General features: G+C 50.4%; 1 protein-coding gene across 8 annotated transcripts in view; it reads left to right on the top strand.

Moving 5' to 3' along the window:
- UBR4 (ubiquitin protein ligase E3 component n-recognin 4) overlaps nucleotides 1-16,990 on the top strand; it is a 134,229-nt gene extending 117,239 nt beyond the window's left edge. For all 8 annotated transcript variants that reach the window (XM_058553056.1, XM_058553055.1, XM_058553050.1 and 5 more), the window contains 9 exons: nucleotides 788-1,006; nucleotides 1,926-2,039; nucleotides 3,029-3,171; nucleotides 3,629-3,754; nucleotides 4,881-5,075; nucleotides 7,894-8,118; nucleotides 11,364-11,454; nucleotides 12,164-12,326; nucleotides 14,835-16,990. In XM_058553056.1, coding sequence (XP_058409039.1) covers nucleotides 788-1,006; nucleotides 1,926-2,039; nucleotides 3,029-3,171; nucleotides 3,629-3,754; nucleotides 4,881-5,075; nucleotides 7,894-8,118; nucleotides 11,364-11,454; nucleotides 12,164-12,326; nucleotides 14,835-14,899 — 1,341 coding nt within the window. In that variant the 3' untranslated portion in view covers nucleotides 14,900-16,990. The remainder of the gene's footprint in view (nucleotides 1-787; nucleotides 1,007-1,925; nucleotides 2,040-3,028; nucleotides 3,172-3,628; nucleotides 3,755-4,880; nucleotides 5,076-7,893; nucleotides 8,119-11,363; nucleotides 11,455-12,163; nucleotides 12,327-14,834) is intronic.
- The last annotated feature ends 380 nt before the right edge of the window (nucleotides 16,991-17,370 follow it).

The raw sequence follows: 17,370 nt of genomic DNA, 5'->3' as shown, positions 1-17,370 counted from the left end.
CAAGTTGACTTTGTTGTTTTCAATTTATTGTCTTATATGTAGTTAATTGTCATCAATTTACTTGTGGTGAGGGTGGTGCTGATTTCAATGATATGGTGCGATTTCTCAGTGAGCTCACCTGGAGGGCTTTTTCAAACTATACCTGCCTTCGGTGTTCTGATGTCCTTCCACCCCTGTTCATAGTGTGGTGCTATAGTGCAGTGACTGCCAACCTTTTCAAGCATGGGGGTTTCTTGTTAATATCTTTTTTTTAAGTGTTTTCTTATCCCCACTCCCACTTGTGGTTGTACCTCTTATATCCCTAGGTTGAGAAGACTCCTGTGGTCCTGGGTTTGATGGACCCAGGGGGCCCCAGATGAAGAACTTAGCAGAGTCCCTGTGAATGTCAAGGGCGTGCTCTGCTGGGTGTAGTCACTGAGTTCACCACTCAGGCCTCATCAGGGCCTGCTTCTCCAGGGAATCTTGTCTGAGCCCCCTTCACAGTGCCTGAATGCTTTACATATGTCATCTAATTGTAATCATCACAGCCACCCTGGCATTCCCCCCATTTTATAGATAGAGGTGCTGGAGCTAAAGAGCATAGTGACTGGTCAAAGGTTGGTGGCAGAGCTGAACCTTCCTCTATTTGTCTGTATCTCTCTAAGTGTAGAATCAAAGAATCTGATTGAAACTAAACAGATGACATGCAATTGTGCACATTCCATTGATTTTTCTAAACTTTTAATCTCCTGGGAGGAATACCTATCTACATAATTAGAGGCATGCATCTCTGGTCCCTTCTTGGCAGGTTCTGATTGGAACTGACTCCATCACAAACCTGCATAAACTGGAGCAGGTGTCCAGCGATGAGGGCATTGGGACCCTGGCAGAGAACCTGCTGGAGGCACTGCGGGAGCACCCTGACGTCAACAAGAAGATTGACGCAGCCCGCAGGGAGACCCGGGCTGAGAAGAAGCGCATGGCCATGGCAATGAGGCAGAAGGCCCTGGGCACCCTGGGCATGACGGTAAAGCCACTCCCCGAGTCCCCATATTCTTGCCCACGCTGTTGATGAGGAGACGGCCGTGGCAAGGTCATTTGTGCTTCGGGGGAGAGCTGGGGTTGGGAATGGTGAAGGTGAAGGTGAAGGCGGGACAGAGGAGGAGGAGGGAACTAGATGTGCAGGCGCTGTGCTAGGTGAGTCACCTTCTTTAATCTTCCCAACAACCCTGAGAGGAGTGACTGTTGTTGTCCCACTATACAGATGAAACTGAGGTTAAATGACTTAACACGTTCACAGAAACAGTGAAAATGGTGATGCTAACCCTTGTTTACCGAGGATTTACTATATGCCAGGTGCTATGCGTAGGCACCTTACTTGTAGGATTTTATGTAAGCCCTCACGTGGTTCTATGAGGTTGATATTATTATACCCCTTTTTAGATGAACTAATTGCGGCTGAGAGGTGAAGTAAACAGGCACATAGCTAATAATCTGTTGACAGGATTTTGACGCCAAGGGCTCTGTGCCGTTTTTGCTCTCCACCTTGGAGGAGGCAGTACTCCTATCCAAACCAGCAGACTTGAGTGTCAGCCGTTTTAAAACTCCCATGGGAACAGTAAATGAATCACAATGCAGCAGCCCTTGGCAGCTGAGACTTGGTATTGCTGGTACAAAGAAAGGGGGCTTTTTTGGTGGCAAGTGGCAACTCGCCAGAGTTCCAGCTGGATGGTTTCCTCTGCTTCAGTGGTTCCTGTAGGAAGAGAATAGCAGAAGAATCTGGGTCTTTACCCTCATTAGAAGCTAACTAAAGAGATTTCCTTTCGATGCAGCAGACGTTTTATTAGTGTGTGTGGAAGGTCAGCACTATTCTGAGCAGCCCCAAGCTTGGGTGGGAGGTGGGTTGGAAACCCCTTTCTCACATGCCGCCTGGGGCTCCCCTACAGACAAACGAAAAGGGCCAGGTGGTGACCAAGACGACACTCCTGAAGCAGATGGAAGAGCTGATTGAGGAGCCGGGCCTCACGTGCTGCATCTGCAGGGAGGGCTACAAGTTCCAGGTACGGCTGTGGGGCCGCAGTCCATCGTGAGGGCCTGGCCTTGATGCCGCAGCCTGGCCCCTGCTCTGCTGGCGTCCCTGTCCCGCAGGCCTTTTTGTTCTGAGATAGGCCAGGGGCAAGGCCTGCATCTTAGAGCCAGGTGTCCTCTTTGAAGGCTGGAAGGCAAACTGACCTAAACATTGGTTGTCTTCTTTTGAACATTAGTTGTCTTCTTCTTCATCGTCATCATTGACAGCTACCACTCATTGGATTCCTCCAGTATGCTAGGCCCTGTGCCCAGAGCTTTATGTAACTGGATAATTTTATCTTTAAACCTGTAAAAAGCCCTAATTTATGGATGAGAAAACAAAGGTCACCTGGCAAAGCCAGAATTTTAGCCCAGGCCGCTCTGACTCCAGACCTGGGCCTTTTAAAATCACACTATGCTTCTTCCACTCAGGATACCCGGGGAGAAGATTAGGACCTTAACTCTTTAGGCTCTACCAGACTAGATTTACACCTGAGAGGAGCAGAACAGCAAGTGACCTGTTCATTCCCCTAGAGGCCTAAATGGGGTTCTCTTCCTCTCCAGCTTGGATTTACTACTTAGCACCCAAGCTGTTGAAGGGCAAGTGCCCTGGGCTGTAAGCCTTGTAAGTCCTGCTGTAACAGGGCTCCTCAGAGCTGCCTGATGAGTTTTGATAAGCAAGTGACTTATCAGGAAGGCACTTTATTCTTCATTTTCAGCTAAGTGAAGCAGAAAGAAAGGAATGACAGTTTAGACTTCGTTTCTGCCTTTCCATCCTCTTTCTTTCGCTGTTCCCCACACTGCTCGTTTCACTAGGGCTGTGCCCAGCCAAGATCTTCACCAAGACACTGGGGGCTCACCATCACCCCCTCTTCTGAACACATCCCGTCCTAGGAAAGTCAACACTTGGGTCCCCTCTGCTCTGCTTCACCTCCTTCTAAAGCTTGTCTTGGAGTTTCTCCTTTTTATGTTGTCTTTGTAGCCTACCAAGGTCCTGGGCATTTATACCTTCACCAAGCGGGTAGCCTTGGAGGAGATGGAGAATAAGCCCCGGAAACAGCAGGGCTACAGCACCGTGTCCCACTTCAACATTGTGCACTACGATTGCCATCTGGCTGCGGTCAGGTAGGCCCTGGCTCTTGCAGAGTGGCTGCTCCTTCAGTAGACCTCTCTCGCATGTGTGCTTAGCTCTAGACCTATGTTACTTGAGAAAAGTGGGCAGCTTGCCCAAGGCCCTGGGGGAGGGAGTGGGCCCACCAAACCTGAGGTTTTAATGCTATTCCTTAGTCTCTGGGGAGTAGGGTGTTCTGTCTTAGACCATATAGCCCAAGAGCCATTCTTGCCATGTGGCTAGGAAAATACACTTGGCTTTTGGCCCAAGGCTGGTGAAAGCAGTCTGAAGCAGGGAAGCCAGCATTTACCATATTGAGGTTACAAATGGCTAATTACCTCTGTAGAGTCAGGAGCATGGGCTAATTTACTTCCTTAGCGTTAGCAAACCCTTCTCTGCCCCACTCGCCCAGGTACCTGGTTGCCAAATTAATTCCAGCAGTCACTTGTCCCTGCTCTCCTCCCAATCCAGGCTAGCTCGAGGCCGGGAAGAGTGGGAAAGCGCTGCCCTTCAGAACGCCAACACTAAGTGCAATGGGCTCCTTCCAGTCTGGGGGCCTCACGTCCCTGAATCAGCTTTTGCCACCTGCTTGGCAAGGTGAGTGTTGAGCATTTTGCATAGTAGAAAAGAGGGGATTCCCAGGAGGTATGGGGGAAGATCAGCTATCAGACCAGCCTGTGGGGACACCCATCTCCTATCACCTTCCTTGGGACCCCATGTCTCTTTGCTTGCTGACAGGAGAGCTGTCAGAACAGAGAGGAACTTGGCTGAGAGAAGCCAGCACCCTCAGTGTCTGGTGCACCACATGGAATTTTTAGTTATCTGCTACCTCTCCTCCTCTGTTGATCTTAGGACATAAGACACGGGACCCCTGACTTGATTCTTGAGGCCAAAATTTCCTAGGGTTCAGTTCTATACTGCATACCTCTGAGGTTTGAATAATGAAAATAACTAGTCTAGTGGCATGGGGAATATCAGGTTCCTCACAAGGCCACCCTCATCCTAAAAATCCAGAGCAGAGTAGCTAAAGCTTCTAAGAGGGCCTGTCTCTTGCTGATGCCTTGTGGGGTGGTGTGCCACCCCAAGGCTTGTTTTAAAGCCCAGGGTTGTAAAGGTACTCACCATAAAACAGGTACCTGGCAGTAATCATGATGAAAATAATAATGGACAACATATTGATGTGCTTACCATGTTTTATTATAATATACATTCTACAGATGAAGAAATTGAGGCACAGAGAGGTTGAGTAACTTACTCAAGGGCACATAGTCAGAGTCAGAGCCCAGATAGATGGCAATGTATATTGACATAGAAAAAAACTTATATTTGAAGGTCGAAGAGATAATTCTTATGAATAGATTACCTTGTCAGTCAGGATGGGTAAGTTCTGCATTTCTTCTTCTAAAATGTGGAAGTACATTTCTGCCTGTAGATGCGGCCATGATATGTCCTATGACATTTGTCCATCAAGAAATGGGCCCCCCAGAACTGGCGGGTTCTCATCAAAGCTTGGAGAGCATCTCACCCAGTTGCAGTGTCCTCTGCTCTTGTCTTCCTAGTGGCCCCAGCCCTTGTCCTCCACTCTCCCTTTCGTTCCTCTAGCCATTTGTGTAAGCTTTGCAGCCCTCAGGCAGGGAGGTGCCGAAGAGGGGCTCTGCCTTCCAAACTGGGTTTTCACCAGGGAGCTTGCTTCCATTTCCACGTTTGTTCCGCTTCTCCCCAGGCACAACACCTACCTCCAGGAATGCACAGGCCAGCGGGAGCCCACGTACCAGCTCAACATCCACGACATGAAACTGCTGTTCCTGCGCTTTGCCATGGAGCAGTCATTCAGTGCGGACACCGGCGGGGGCGGCCGGGAGAGCAACATCCACCTGATTCCATACATCATGCACACTGTGCTTTACGTCCTGAACACGTCAGTACCGCGCACCCCACTGGGCGGCCGCCCTGTGTCCTTCTCCCCAGTGAGGTCTCCCGGTTTCCCGTGTTTGCCCTAGTTACTCCAGCGCAGGTGCTGACCTTTACTGAAGCAGGGACGTTCGTCTGCAGCTTTTTGGTGGCTTCCTTTCCAAAACTGTCCCGTCTCCCACCATAGGCAGCCAAGGGCTGCATCCTTGGACTGACCTTCAGCCCACAGGGGAGCAGGAACTGGGAGAAGCCAGACCATGGACCCTTCTACGTTGACGTAACCTCTCCTCCTACTTGCGAGACTGTTCTCTTGGATGAGGGGAGGCTGTGGGCTGGGGCCGTACGCAGTCACTGTCCAGGGCACACAGGTTGTTCCAGGTTGTGGTTTCACAGCTGGGGGTTGTGCAGAACCAAGGACCATTTCATAAATGGAAACTGGACTTGCTGTCCCTGTGATCTCTCCAGTGAGGAATGCTTCTGGCAAGTGGGAGGGGAAAGGGGTCTTGAAGATTATCTGGGAAAGTCAACTGAGAAAGAGGCAGCCAGAAAAAAATAGATGTGTGTTTTTGTCCATATGTGCATTATGGAACAATTAGGTTGATTCCTACAAGTGTCATTTTAAAGAAGCACTTAGGGGGCAGAGAATAATATTCTTCCATCTCACCCCAGATTTTAAAAGCAAATCAAGAGATTTCATGTATTTTAGCTTTTAGATTTGATTTAAATGGCTTCATACTTTTAGGCCCCATCTTCTATCAAGACTCTTACAAAATTTGGGCAGAGAGTTGACAGGCTGTTGAAAGGCTGTGTACAGTCCACCCACGGTGGCTGCAGTTCAGTTGACGCAACAGGACAATATCTGTTGTCCTTTCTGGTCTTTTCTTTTCTACGATATTATTTCTCCTTCCCTCCCATTTCCTTGTGAGATAAAAGGCTGACCTCAAGACTGCAGGCTTCATTGTTAAAAGATGCATGGGCAGGTCTCCGTCAGTGCATTACATCATCTGCTGAACTGTTTAGACTTTCAGGAGACACACCTATTTCACTGACAGCACAGGTGTTCCCACTAACTGAACTGTGCTTCAGGCCTGAGCCACACTGCTTACCATTGTCTGTGGGCCTTGGACAGAGCCCTTGGCTTTGCAGGGACATGTCTCTTCTTGGCAGCCATGAAGTATAGTGGACACCACTATAGAGAGAATGGAGCACCATTCTCCAGGGAGAAAAGCAGACCCAGAGAGGCAGCATGATTTGCCCAGCAGAATAGAGCCAGTGACTTAAGTGTCACTGGGTTTCTCAAATGCTCGACATTTGTAACTCATGCTCAGTCCTTTAGTTGGAGAGGGAGTTGGCTGTATCCTGGTTATCTTGGTCAGTTAGAGGCTGACCCAGAAGTTTCACAGAGAGGCACTCTCTTCCAGCCCCAGACTGCTTCCCTAGTGAGTCGTTTCACACTGGTGTGAGCTTGATCACAAGGGGCTAGTGGAGGGGTGATAGCCGCCTTTGGTGGAACATTTGTATGTAAAGGCAAGCATGTCACACCATGAGCCAGAGCAGAGTTGAGCAGGTCCTGCAATGGCAAAAAGCTTCTGATCCCCAGTTCTGGAAAGTCAGGTTGAGTATCTGCATCTGTTCCATCTGTGCCTGTTCTTCAGGGAGCAGAGGGAAGCAGGGTGTCCTTGCACTTCCCCTCCTGTTTTCCCACAGTCTGGTGTCTGGCAGTGCTGTCTGCTGACCTGGTAACTTTGATTCTAGTGGCTTCTAGTATTGCATTTTGTTTGTTTTCCCCCACAGAGTTAGGCTAGGGCATCAAGCACTCTTGGCCTGAGAGCACCGTCCAGATTCTAAGGAGAGAGTGTAGCTAGAGACTTAAGACCAGAAAGGACTCCAGTGATCTCAGTGCTGATTCAGTGCCCGCTGGTCAGAGCTTTGTCATAGAGGGAAGGTGGAAAGTTAATGACAGATGGGCTCTGGAGCCAGACTGCCTGCGTGCAAAGCCCAGTTCCTTCACTCCCCAGTGTGTGACTTTGGGCAGAGTATTTACCTACTTTGTACTGCAGTTTCCTCGTCTGTACAATTGGGATAGTACCTGTCTCATAGGGTTATTGTGAGGATTTAAGTGAGGCAATCCATATAAAGCTCTTACAGCAGTGCCAGGCGTTATATGCTCACCGTTATCATTGCGATTTAGGCAAGAACAAGAACAAGAAGCAGTGCTTGCCTGGAAGAAACTGTTCTAATGAAGGAGAGAGGACACAGATACATAAGAAAACAAACCAAAGTAGAGAGCCCAGGAAAGGAACTGGATGTAAATGCAGTGTGAACAACTTAGCTATAATGAGTCCACGTGGAGTATGGGAGAATGAGGGCTGTGGGCTCAGAGTCAGAGATTCTGCATTCACATTGGCTCCATCACTTACTGGCTTGGTGACTTTGGGCAAGTTACTTCACTGCTCTGGGCTTCAGATATCGTGGTAAGAAGGTACTAGCCGTCGCCTTCCTGAGTTGTTAGGACCCTTTGATGGTGGAGTGTTTGTGAATGAGGTGGGGTGCTCAAGAATCACTAGTTGTTTGGAACTCTGCTGGAGCTGAGCCCTGGGGTGGGGAGGGCAAGAAAGATGCCACCAACAAGGGCTTGGGAGGGGAAGCAGCACATGGATTGCCAGAGAGGAGGTGGGAGGGGTCGTCGAGGCTGGGTGGGGATGTTCAGTGATCCAAGTGTTCAAAAAACTCAACAGAAGATGAGAAATTGAGCAAACCCTCCTCCCCTCTTGCTGCTGGTGCCCGGCTTCTACCCTGGTTTCATTGTGCCCTTTTTGTCGCAGAACCCGAGCAACTTCCCGAGAGGAGAAGAACCTCCAGGGCTTTCTGGAGCAGCCCAAGGAGAAGTGGGTGGAGAGTGCCTTTGAGGTGGATGGGCCCCACTATTTCACAGTCCTGGCCCTCCACATCCTGCCCCCCGAGAAGTGGAGAGCCACACGTGTGGAGATCCTACGGAGGCTGCTGGTAACCTCTCAGGCCCGGGCAGTGGCTCCAGGGGGAGCCACCAGGTCAGTAGTTGCTTCAGGAAGCCGTGTCCTGGGCTGCCTGTGACCTGGATTATGTAGTCCCAGTGTGTTTAAAAGCTGCCTAGCAATGTGTGTGTGTGCTAAGTGAAGGTGTGCTCATTTGGCTGGGCAATTGACCCTGACCCTTCTCAGTCTGTCATGCTGAGAGTCTAGGTCTGATGGCTGGCAGGTGCCTAGCCACCTCTGGGTCTGGTCTTCAGCCACTAGAAAGCTGGAGTCGGGCCTACCTCTGGAAAATTTCAGAGAGGAAGCCAGGTAGGCACTGGTGAGACTACTGCCAGGAGAAGAATTAGGGCCAGCAAGGGGCTGAGACAGGTAACCAGGTTCCCCAGCCTTCCTGGTCTGGGCATAAACTAGAAAAACTTCTGCATGGCTGTGGTTGGGGATTTTGTTTTCTGATGATTAGAAGCTTGTCTTCTCCCTCCTTGGTCACATTCCTATCCCATCTCTCCTATGTTACTGAGCCTTTCTTCTTCCTCTCCTATTCATGTGGACACTTTCCAAAGGAGTGGCATCTCAGGAGGGAAGTGGTCTTTGTGTTCATGACCTTGTGCTGTGAATTGGGTCAGATGGGCGGTGTCTTGAGAGAAATGACTGCAAACAACAGCAAGCCCTTCGAGATGACCGCATGGATTGCCACACACTGAGTGGCCTCCGTGGGCACTACTCTTGGCTCATAGTGGCCCTGTGCAGCCTCTGCCTGCCCCGGGCTACAGGGGAGGGTATGGGTTTGTCAGCTTTCTTCTGCCACTTGAGGAAAGTCTGCTTCACTTTGGGAAGATCTGTCTTTGTGAGTCTGTTTTCGCTAGGATCCGAGGGAACATTTCCACGTTTGTAGGCCAACAGGAGGGCAGAGGAGGAGCTTTCGGGCCCCTGATACAGACAGACCAGATGGAAATAGCCATGTGCCTGAATTGGCACACCTGGTATCTTGACCTCCATCAGCTCTGGTTTATCAAGCAAGCATTGCTAGTCGCAGGCACCTCACACCCCCAGGTTGGAGCTCTACTGTTGAGTCCAGTACCAGGTTCTTTGTGTAGAATAGGAGGGGGCAAGTCTTGTTCGATTCCTACCTAACCCCTGCCCCCATTCCAGACGTAGCGCTTTTCGGTGTTTCCTGAGACTCGGAAGCGTTAATAGTTAACTAGCTGCTACAAATCAAAAGTTAGATGTGGAGGGTAGTAAGTTGTCGATAAGCCAGGCTCAGGCTGCATCCATAGCAAATAAAATGGCCGTTGACTGGGCACAGGCTCTTGGTGGCAGGTGTGAAATTTGAACCCACAGGAGCTGTTTTGCTTTCACTTAGGAGACCAGACTTCATTACTGTCCCAGGCAGTTAAGGAGAAGCCAATTTGGCCATAGCTTAATTAGGAAATCCAGGGTGAGCTCTGTTCATGAGTTGCCATTTTTCTCTGTAGCAGATTAGTCACCTTTACTAATTAGCCTTAAATAATTAAGTTGGGTAGGGTCACTCAAGATTCCTGCTTACCACAGCAAAACAGCCACAGAGAAGGACCAAACCTGGCGTGGCGTGGGGGCGTGAGTGGGCGCTCCTGAAACAGACTGCAGGAGGTGCTGGGCACTAGCACGGTATTGGGACACCCTCCAAGGAGAGACCATAGCTGGAAGGACATTTCAAGGGTGTCATCCTGCTGGTTGGGGCAGTGTCATTGGACCAGGCTTTGTCCTAAGTCCATTGTAGGGTGGGAAGCAGTAGCAGATACACAAAAATGTAGCTCTAGGAATATGCACAAGAGAAGTTTACCTCTTTTGTATGTTTTACATTTTGGAAAAAAGGGTCCTCGGCCAGGAACTTGTAAGTATTTAAGCCCGGGACTTTCTTAGGCTTCTGTCAGAGCCTTGCCTGTTATCTTGTCTGCGAGCCCGTAGAACTGCAAAGAAATGGATTACCGTCCTCATCCACAGGCCCACCTTACAGGGATTTTCACTTTAGGCTCAGGCATCTTCATGCATGGCAGATGGGGGAAAGTGGGTGTTGTAGAGGATATTGGGGTGGAGGGAGGGTATAGAAAGCATATTTTAGCAAATGGAATTGTTTTGTTATTATTTTACTTTACTTTTGTTAATGAATTAAACATGCACTGAATGCAGATATGGATGGCCTGTCCCATGGTAGGCAGTCCCTTCACTTGAGGCACATACAGTATAGTTTTAGCCTCTATGACATCTATGCTTGTTTTATTTTTATGATTCTTACATATATACACGCACATGCAGGTGCCCGCACTCACACACATTTTAATACTAAATTCCAGTCTCTCTAGTTATGGACTCTGTCCCATGGTGTAGACTGTCTATGACAGTGGTTCATCTAGCCTTTATTTGCTTGTTACAGACGTGAAGGCAGTTTGCAAACAAAACGTCTTATAGACTTGGGCGGTAGAAACCAAATCCCAGTACCAGTATTTCACTCTTTGTGCAGAGAGGAGTCTGGTCTTTCTCTATTTCACAGTGGCTCTACCTGGTGTAACCATTCCTCACACCAAGAGTGCCTGCCAAGAAGGCAGTGGACATTGTCACAGATAGCCCTAAGGATTCCAAGGGACTGGCTGGTCTTTAATCCTGAACTGAATCATTGGATTAAGTAGAGGTGATACTGGTTAGAAACAAAGGGGTGTGGTGAGCAGCTCTGGATTATCCGGGATGTGGAGGTGTTGGGGTGGTTGCAGCCTCCATCCTGGATGTTACTGTTGCTCAGCATGTTTTCCACCAGCTTGCTGTTTTTTTAAAACAGCACGTGGATGACAGATTACTATGTTTGGTTGGTTTGGGTCTGCTGACTAGAAATTCTCACAGTGGGACTGCGAAGACTGAAGTAGGCCTTGTTTCCTGCTTCGTTTATGAGGTCCCATCAAGTCCAGAGCTGGTGTGGGGTAAGGATGGGAAACACAGCCTCTTGGGCATCTCTTTAAGGCTGTAGCCATGTTGCAGCTTATGTCTCCCCTCTTCTGATTTACCCTGATCTGGAGAGAGACAGTACTAATGATGAGTACTTCACGGGACGTTTTTGTAGTAGATAAGCCATGGGGCCCAGGGCCTCAGAAGTTCTTGCCCACAGCTGCTCTTTCCCGAGAAGGTAGGCAGGTGGCTGGAGTGAGTGATGAGTAGTTACTGTGGCTCTCTCCTTGCTCCCAGAATGCTCTGCTCTGTCCTGTGAGTATCCTTCCAGGGTCTTCTTGAACGTGGAGTTTGGTTTTCTTTTCCAGGCTGACGGACAAGGCAGTGAAGGACTACTCTGCTTATCGCTCTTCCCTGCTCTTCTGGGCCCTTGTCGATCTCATTTACAACATGTTTAAGGTAAGAACGCCATCAGAGGCTTGGCTGGTTTCTGCCAGGGTGTAAGATACCTGTGCTGCTGGCTTGCACCCTGCCTCAGCCGCCGGGTGGCTACTCCTCCACTGACCTCTCCCGAGAAACAGACTGCACATGCCATGGGAAGGGTCTGCCCTCTAGCTTAGACCCCATGTCTGTGATGTACACTTGTGGCCAAGATTGCTCCCACCACCTGGTCTCAGGCCTGCTGCGAACCTGCTTCTCCAGGAGCTCTTCCCTCCCGAGTCCCTGGGTTTGCTCCATCCCTCTGCTGCAGAAACTCCATTGCCCTGTGTGCGGATGACTTACTCCTGCCCAGCTTATGACAGGACACTCCTCTCTGCCTTGAGAGAGTTAGAGGGCCTGGGGCGGTACCTTCTGTGATCTCAATGAAACGGCTCTATTGAAGATGCTGTCGATTCCATCTTCTTTGGGAATGCAGCTGTGAAATGTGCGGGGAGGAAGAACGCAGTCACTTGTTGGAGCTTGTGGGTTCACATGACACAGCGTATAATCAAGGGGCCGTAAGGAGAATGAAATGGAATTTTGTTGTGCCTGGACGCAAAACACATCCTCCAGGGAAAACTGGGATGTGTATGGGAGGGCTCTCTTTTCCCTGGGACTGCAATGGCCTGACTGACTTGAGGCATTAAGTAATCCACTCTCTGGGCCTGTCTCCTCTTGGTTCTCTTAGAAGGTGCCTACCAGCAACACGGAGGGAGGCTGGTCCTGCTCTCTAGCGGAATACATCCGCCACAACGACATGCCCATCTACGAAGCTGCTGACAGAGCCCTGAAGACCTTCCAGGAGGAGTTCATGCCAGTGGAGACCTTCTCGGAATTCCTTGATGCAGCCGGTCAGTGTCAAGGTTTTATCTTTCAAAGATCTTCTGCAGTAAAACCCATGTCTGTCTCAGTGGGGCTGGCCGTAGCTTTCATCCTCACCTACGAGAAGAAACAGAGGTGAGAACCAGCCTGTGGGCCACCACCAGGTCTGGGAGAGTTGTGTAAATGCCAGGCTGCTGATAACGGGAATAGCAGCTCTGACATGTGTTGTGTGCTCACTACGTCTCAGGCCCTGTGCTGCTCATCGTGCATGCACTTTCCCAATCCACAAGGAAACCCTGTTATGGGGTAGGAACTGTGGTTATGCCCATTTTATAGATGGGGTAACTGAGGCTTTGAAGGTTAAATAAGTTTCTAATGGGGCAAAGCTGGAAAATTGGTAGAACCTCTTTTTGATTACTGGCTTCTTATGACAGTTCAGAGAATTAACGTGGACCTTACCTGTCTTCCTCCTGCCTCTTGGGGACTGAGATCTCTTAGTCACTCCCTGCCTCCAGGGAGTTGTGAGAGATTTCAACTCTGATTCTTAAAATAAATGGAGATATCAAAACAGAGTGAAGAGCATCTCTGATTGTAAGAATAGGGCAGCATTTGAACTGTTGTCCTCTGAGGCGTCCTCAGCCCCTCATCCTGCAGCTAGTAAGAACGAAGTTCATTGTTCTCTCCTGCGTACAGAGTCTTTATGCAACAAATTTGTCATCCTGATTGCAAACACATTAAAATTTGTTTGGACTTTATAACCAAGCATCAGGTGAAGCAGGGGGAGGTGACTTGGGCTGATGCCTGGGACAGTCCACCTAGGATTAAGAATTCAGTGCCCTCTCCGGTGGTGGGCAGCGCTGCGTTACAGCCCCTGTCACCGCTGTCCCTTCTGAGGTGCAGCTCCCAGAGCCAAGGCAGAGGTGATGGAACCCGCCTCACACTTCTGTGAGCTTATTTCTCCTCTCCCTGACGTTCACAGTGGGAACTTGGTGAAGTGTAAAGAAGCAGGAAAAAAGTCTCCCCAGATCCCACTGTCAAGAGAAAACTTCCATTAGCATTTTTTCTGTGTGTCTTTATCTCTGGGAACTAAACCCTCAAAGGTCTGAGGTGATGCTCGGTGTGAATTCCTCTTTCCTCTCAGCTCAGCGCCAACTGGTGGAGTTTCTCAAAAAGCCCTGGGGCTTCCGGTTTGGCCGTCCTTTGCCGTGGCCTCAGTGGAAGCCATGAACTGGGATGGGCCTTTGTGGGCCTCGTGCCTCCCTGTTATCGGCTATCAGGTGTGAGCACCGCTCCCCTCAGTTTCTTAACTTCACTGACTCTGCTGTTCCCACAAGCATCATTTCAGCCTAGACCTCTGCCTTAGCTGCACTCCTTGCTTTCATTCCAAAAAGTGAGACTGAGAGCAGGTCGCCTGTGTGTGTGTCCTCAGTGCTGAGCACCGTGCCTGTCCCCAGGGGTCTGGTGAATGTCTGAACAAAGACTGTCAGCGTGAATGCAAGAGTCCAAGTAAGAGGAGGAGGAGGTGGGCAGGGGAAGGAAGGTCTTCTCCTCAATTCAAGGCTTTGCGTGAACCCTGGAGCTGGTGGCAGCACCCGGCCTGAAGACGGGAGAGTGAATGCCACCGGGGGAGCCTCTGTGGCCTTCACTCCGAGGTTGGGTTTTTACAGTATGACTTTGTTTAAACTGGAGAAAATTTTAGAACCTCAGACACGCCCTATTCAAATGCAGTGACAAAAACATCTTCCAAAATCACGAGATGGTCAGTGGCACTCTTCCCTCTGTTAATGCAAATGCTGGGGAGGTGACTTCAGTTTGCATGTTGCCAGGCCTTGGGGTTAACAGCTCCACATGGGTTAAATGTGAGTGCCCTACTTAGTGAGGGAGGGTGGGGGCCACGGGACCTGATGCTGATTGAGCACCTGTTGTGCACTGGGCACTTTCATGTCATGGCCTCGTTTAATCCCCATAGTGACATAACAAGGACTTATCGCTGTCCCTGTCTAGTAGTTTTGGAAACAGAGCCTCTGAGCTCTGGCAGCTTGCTCAAGGCTCCAGGACTAGTGGTTGGATGGAAGCTCAGAGGAGCCCCCTACTCTGCTCCTCCCAACCTCAAGGGCAGTGGTGTATTAACCTTTCTTTGGTCCTAGGTCCCTTTGAGAATATGCTAAAGGCTGTGGACACTCTCCCTCTAGAAGACCCCCCTCCATTTTGCACTCATTATCAGTGGACTTGTAAACCCCCTGCAGTGGGGGGATCCAGGTTTAGAACCTCTACTCCAGGGCTGTCGTGAGGTCGGCCTCGGCCACTTTCGTGTCTTTACGTCCAACAGCAGCGCCTGGTTCCAGACAGGACTCCTCTTAACAGACGAGAGTGTGTGCTCAGTGACTGTCTCCCCAGTCATGCTGATCTTCAGGGAGCGCCCGTGTCGGGGCTTGTTGGAGCACAGTGTGTTCTCGGCGTGGACGCGGCAGCTGTGACTCAGTGGGGCTGGGGGCTGTGCGTGCCTGTCCTGACCAGCCTCTACCTCTGTTTTCCAGGTCTCTTATCAGAAATCACTGATCCGGAGAGCTTCCTGAAGGACTTGTTGAACTCAGTCCCCTGACCGTCCCACAGAAACTGCAGCGGACCGAGATTGAAGCTAGCTTGCCTTCCATCCCTGTGTTCTTCCCTCCTGTGCATTGATTCCCCCGCAGGATGCTGCATCATTACTCCTCCCTCCTCCCCTCCCTCATTTTTTCTTGGAGTGGCTTGGGGTTTTTAGGCTTCCTGTTTTATCTTGTGTGTGTGGTGCACTAGCTATGAAGTTGTTTATAACCCCAGCCATTGAAGGACCTGTACATACCTAGGAGCCACGAGTTGTCCTGGCCGACTTAATACTTGAGTGTGCACATCTGGAGAAATAAACGAATGACTTAATGCACATTGAGAAAGGAGGTGTTGACTACTGCTTAAACCCATCCTTAGTGACACTGGCCAAGGACTTTCCTTGACCGCACAGCCCTTACAGCGTCAGTGCAAGGAGACTAATGTATCAGAATCGCCTCCTCTGGGCTGCCTGTGGGCACCAAATGGAGCCTGTCTGTCCTCGGCCAGTGAGTTGGGGCACTGCATTTGGTGGCTGTGGTCCTTCCTAAAACAAACTCTTTGCCTCTTGATTTTTTGGTCTTAAGAGCTGGAACCCAAAGACATGGATCCCAGTGGTTTTCTAGTGCTTGGCTAAAGGCAGGCTCAGGGCAGTGGGGCATTCGACAGTCGCCTGCCGTGCTAGGAGAGGGCCCGGAGCAGCCTGAGAATCAGAATAAGGAGTAGCTGCCCTTTGCTGAGCACCTTCTCCGTGCCAGGCACCCAGTGTGTGTGTGATTTCTAGTCTCTCCAATAACCCTGCGAGAGAGGACTTGTAAGTTAGCGTCACTCGCCCAGGGCCGCCCAGCCTGGAGCTGCCAGAGCTACAGGTTTGTGCCTCTGAAGCCATGTCCGGAACCACTGTGGCTGCTGCCTCTGGGGCCTGGAGAACTGCTTCCCCATGCTTCTGAGGCAGCAGGACTCCTAAGAGCCTCTCCCCAGATTTTAGGGCAAGCCTGATCCAGGCAACGTGCGTAGGAGGAGGTTGCCAATGGTCACCCCTTTTGTTCTCCGTGGGCTGCTCTGCCAACTGCTTTTCCGAGTGACGGCTTCTCCTATCCTGGTGTCCAGTTTATGTGGCTCAATCCTCAGGCTAGACCACTGGGGACAGGAGGTCCCCACAGCCAGGACTTTGTGTCCCTTGCCCAGAGCTCCTGACCAGTCAGTCACAAGCAGGCAGGAGTGTCATCCTTGGGGCTGAGCTAGAGAGACAAAGGTGGTTTGTTGCAGGAGCTCAGCTGGAAGAACTGGCAGACGAAAGCATGTGTGCCCCTCTGCACGTCTGTGTTGGTGTTGGGTGAGGTGGGTTGCTGAGGGACTGACTCGGCTCTAGGCGGGAGGCGCAGCATCGTCTAAGTGGTGTCCGACATGCCTTCGTTCAAATCCCAGCTCCACTGCCTTTTGTGTCTCCACAGTCTCCTCACCTGTAAATTGGGAATATCAGTGTCTACGGGGCAGGGTGGTTGCCAGGTTCATGTGAGATTGTTTGCCGGCCGTGTAATAAGGAAAAGGCTGCTTTTATTGTTAATGAATTCATTTTCAGTCTTCAAGATTTTGCCTTTTTCTTTAACAAAGCTCCATATTTTGGGTGAGATCCTAACGTGTCTGGTGAAGGAGGATGAAGGACCTCGATCTTAGGACACTGACCACAGCAAGTTCATTCCCTCCCACACGTCCGTGGTCCCCCACTTTCTGATGGTCTCCCCAAGAGACTATTCCAGGTATACGTTAGTGTGCAGAATCGCTGTTATATAACATCCTGGCAGGGAAGAAATTGGAGCGACTTCATCTGGGCCAGCAAAGCGAGAAGGGAGAGTGGGGCAAGGTGCCAGTGTAAACAGGATTGTACCTGCCTACCAGGTGTCGGCCTTGCTGTTCCGTGTGACGCCATTGTCGGCTGAGCCGTGTTTGTAGCGACACCTCGGGGCATTGGCCTGCAGAGCTGGAGTCGCCAAAGCTCATTACAAGGTGTTCACTTATTTTTCTCTGCCTTTTGTTTTTTTATTTCTCGCAAAGACCTCAGAGAATTTTGGCCCCAACCCAAACACGTCAAGCCTCTTGTTTTCACCATCACAGCTTTTTGTGGCGTCTACATTGGATGCTTCCCAGTGGCTCTGCCGCAGTCTCGGACAGACTGCTGACATGGTGGCCACACGGGTCTGTGACAGGTCCCAGAGCAGAGCCTCGGGCAGAGCTTGGGCAGGAGTGGAAACTGGTCTGGGGAGAGAACTCCGCCTCCCCAAGCCCACGGCTCGTGACGGCAGCACTGAAGGACACCAGGCGAAAAACCAGTTAGTCCCTTCCCTTCCCAAGCCATTTTCTGGGCTAATTGCTTGTGGGTCCCTGTCTTTCTCAACAGGCAGCCCCAGTTAGGGAATTCAGATGCTTCTAGACCGGCTACGCCTGATGATGGCTGTGAATTTTAGGCCCCTGAACTCAGCCTTCAGCAAT

Source organism: Diceros bicornis, chromosome 13 (assembly GCF_020826845.1).
Source record: "Diceros bicornis minor isolate mBicDic1 chromosome 13, mDicBic1.mat.cur, whole genome shotgun sequence".
Lineage (NCBI taxonomy): Eukaryota > Metazoa > Chordata > Mammalia > Perissodactyla > Rhinocerotidae > Diceros > Diceros bicornis.
The sequence above is the reverse complement of the archived record's forward strand: the minus strand, read 5'-3'. Positions and strand labels throughout refer to the sequence as shown.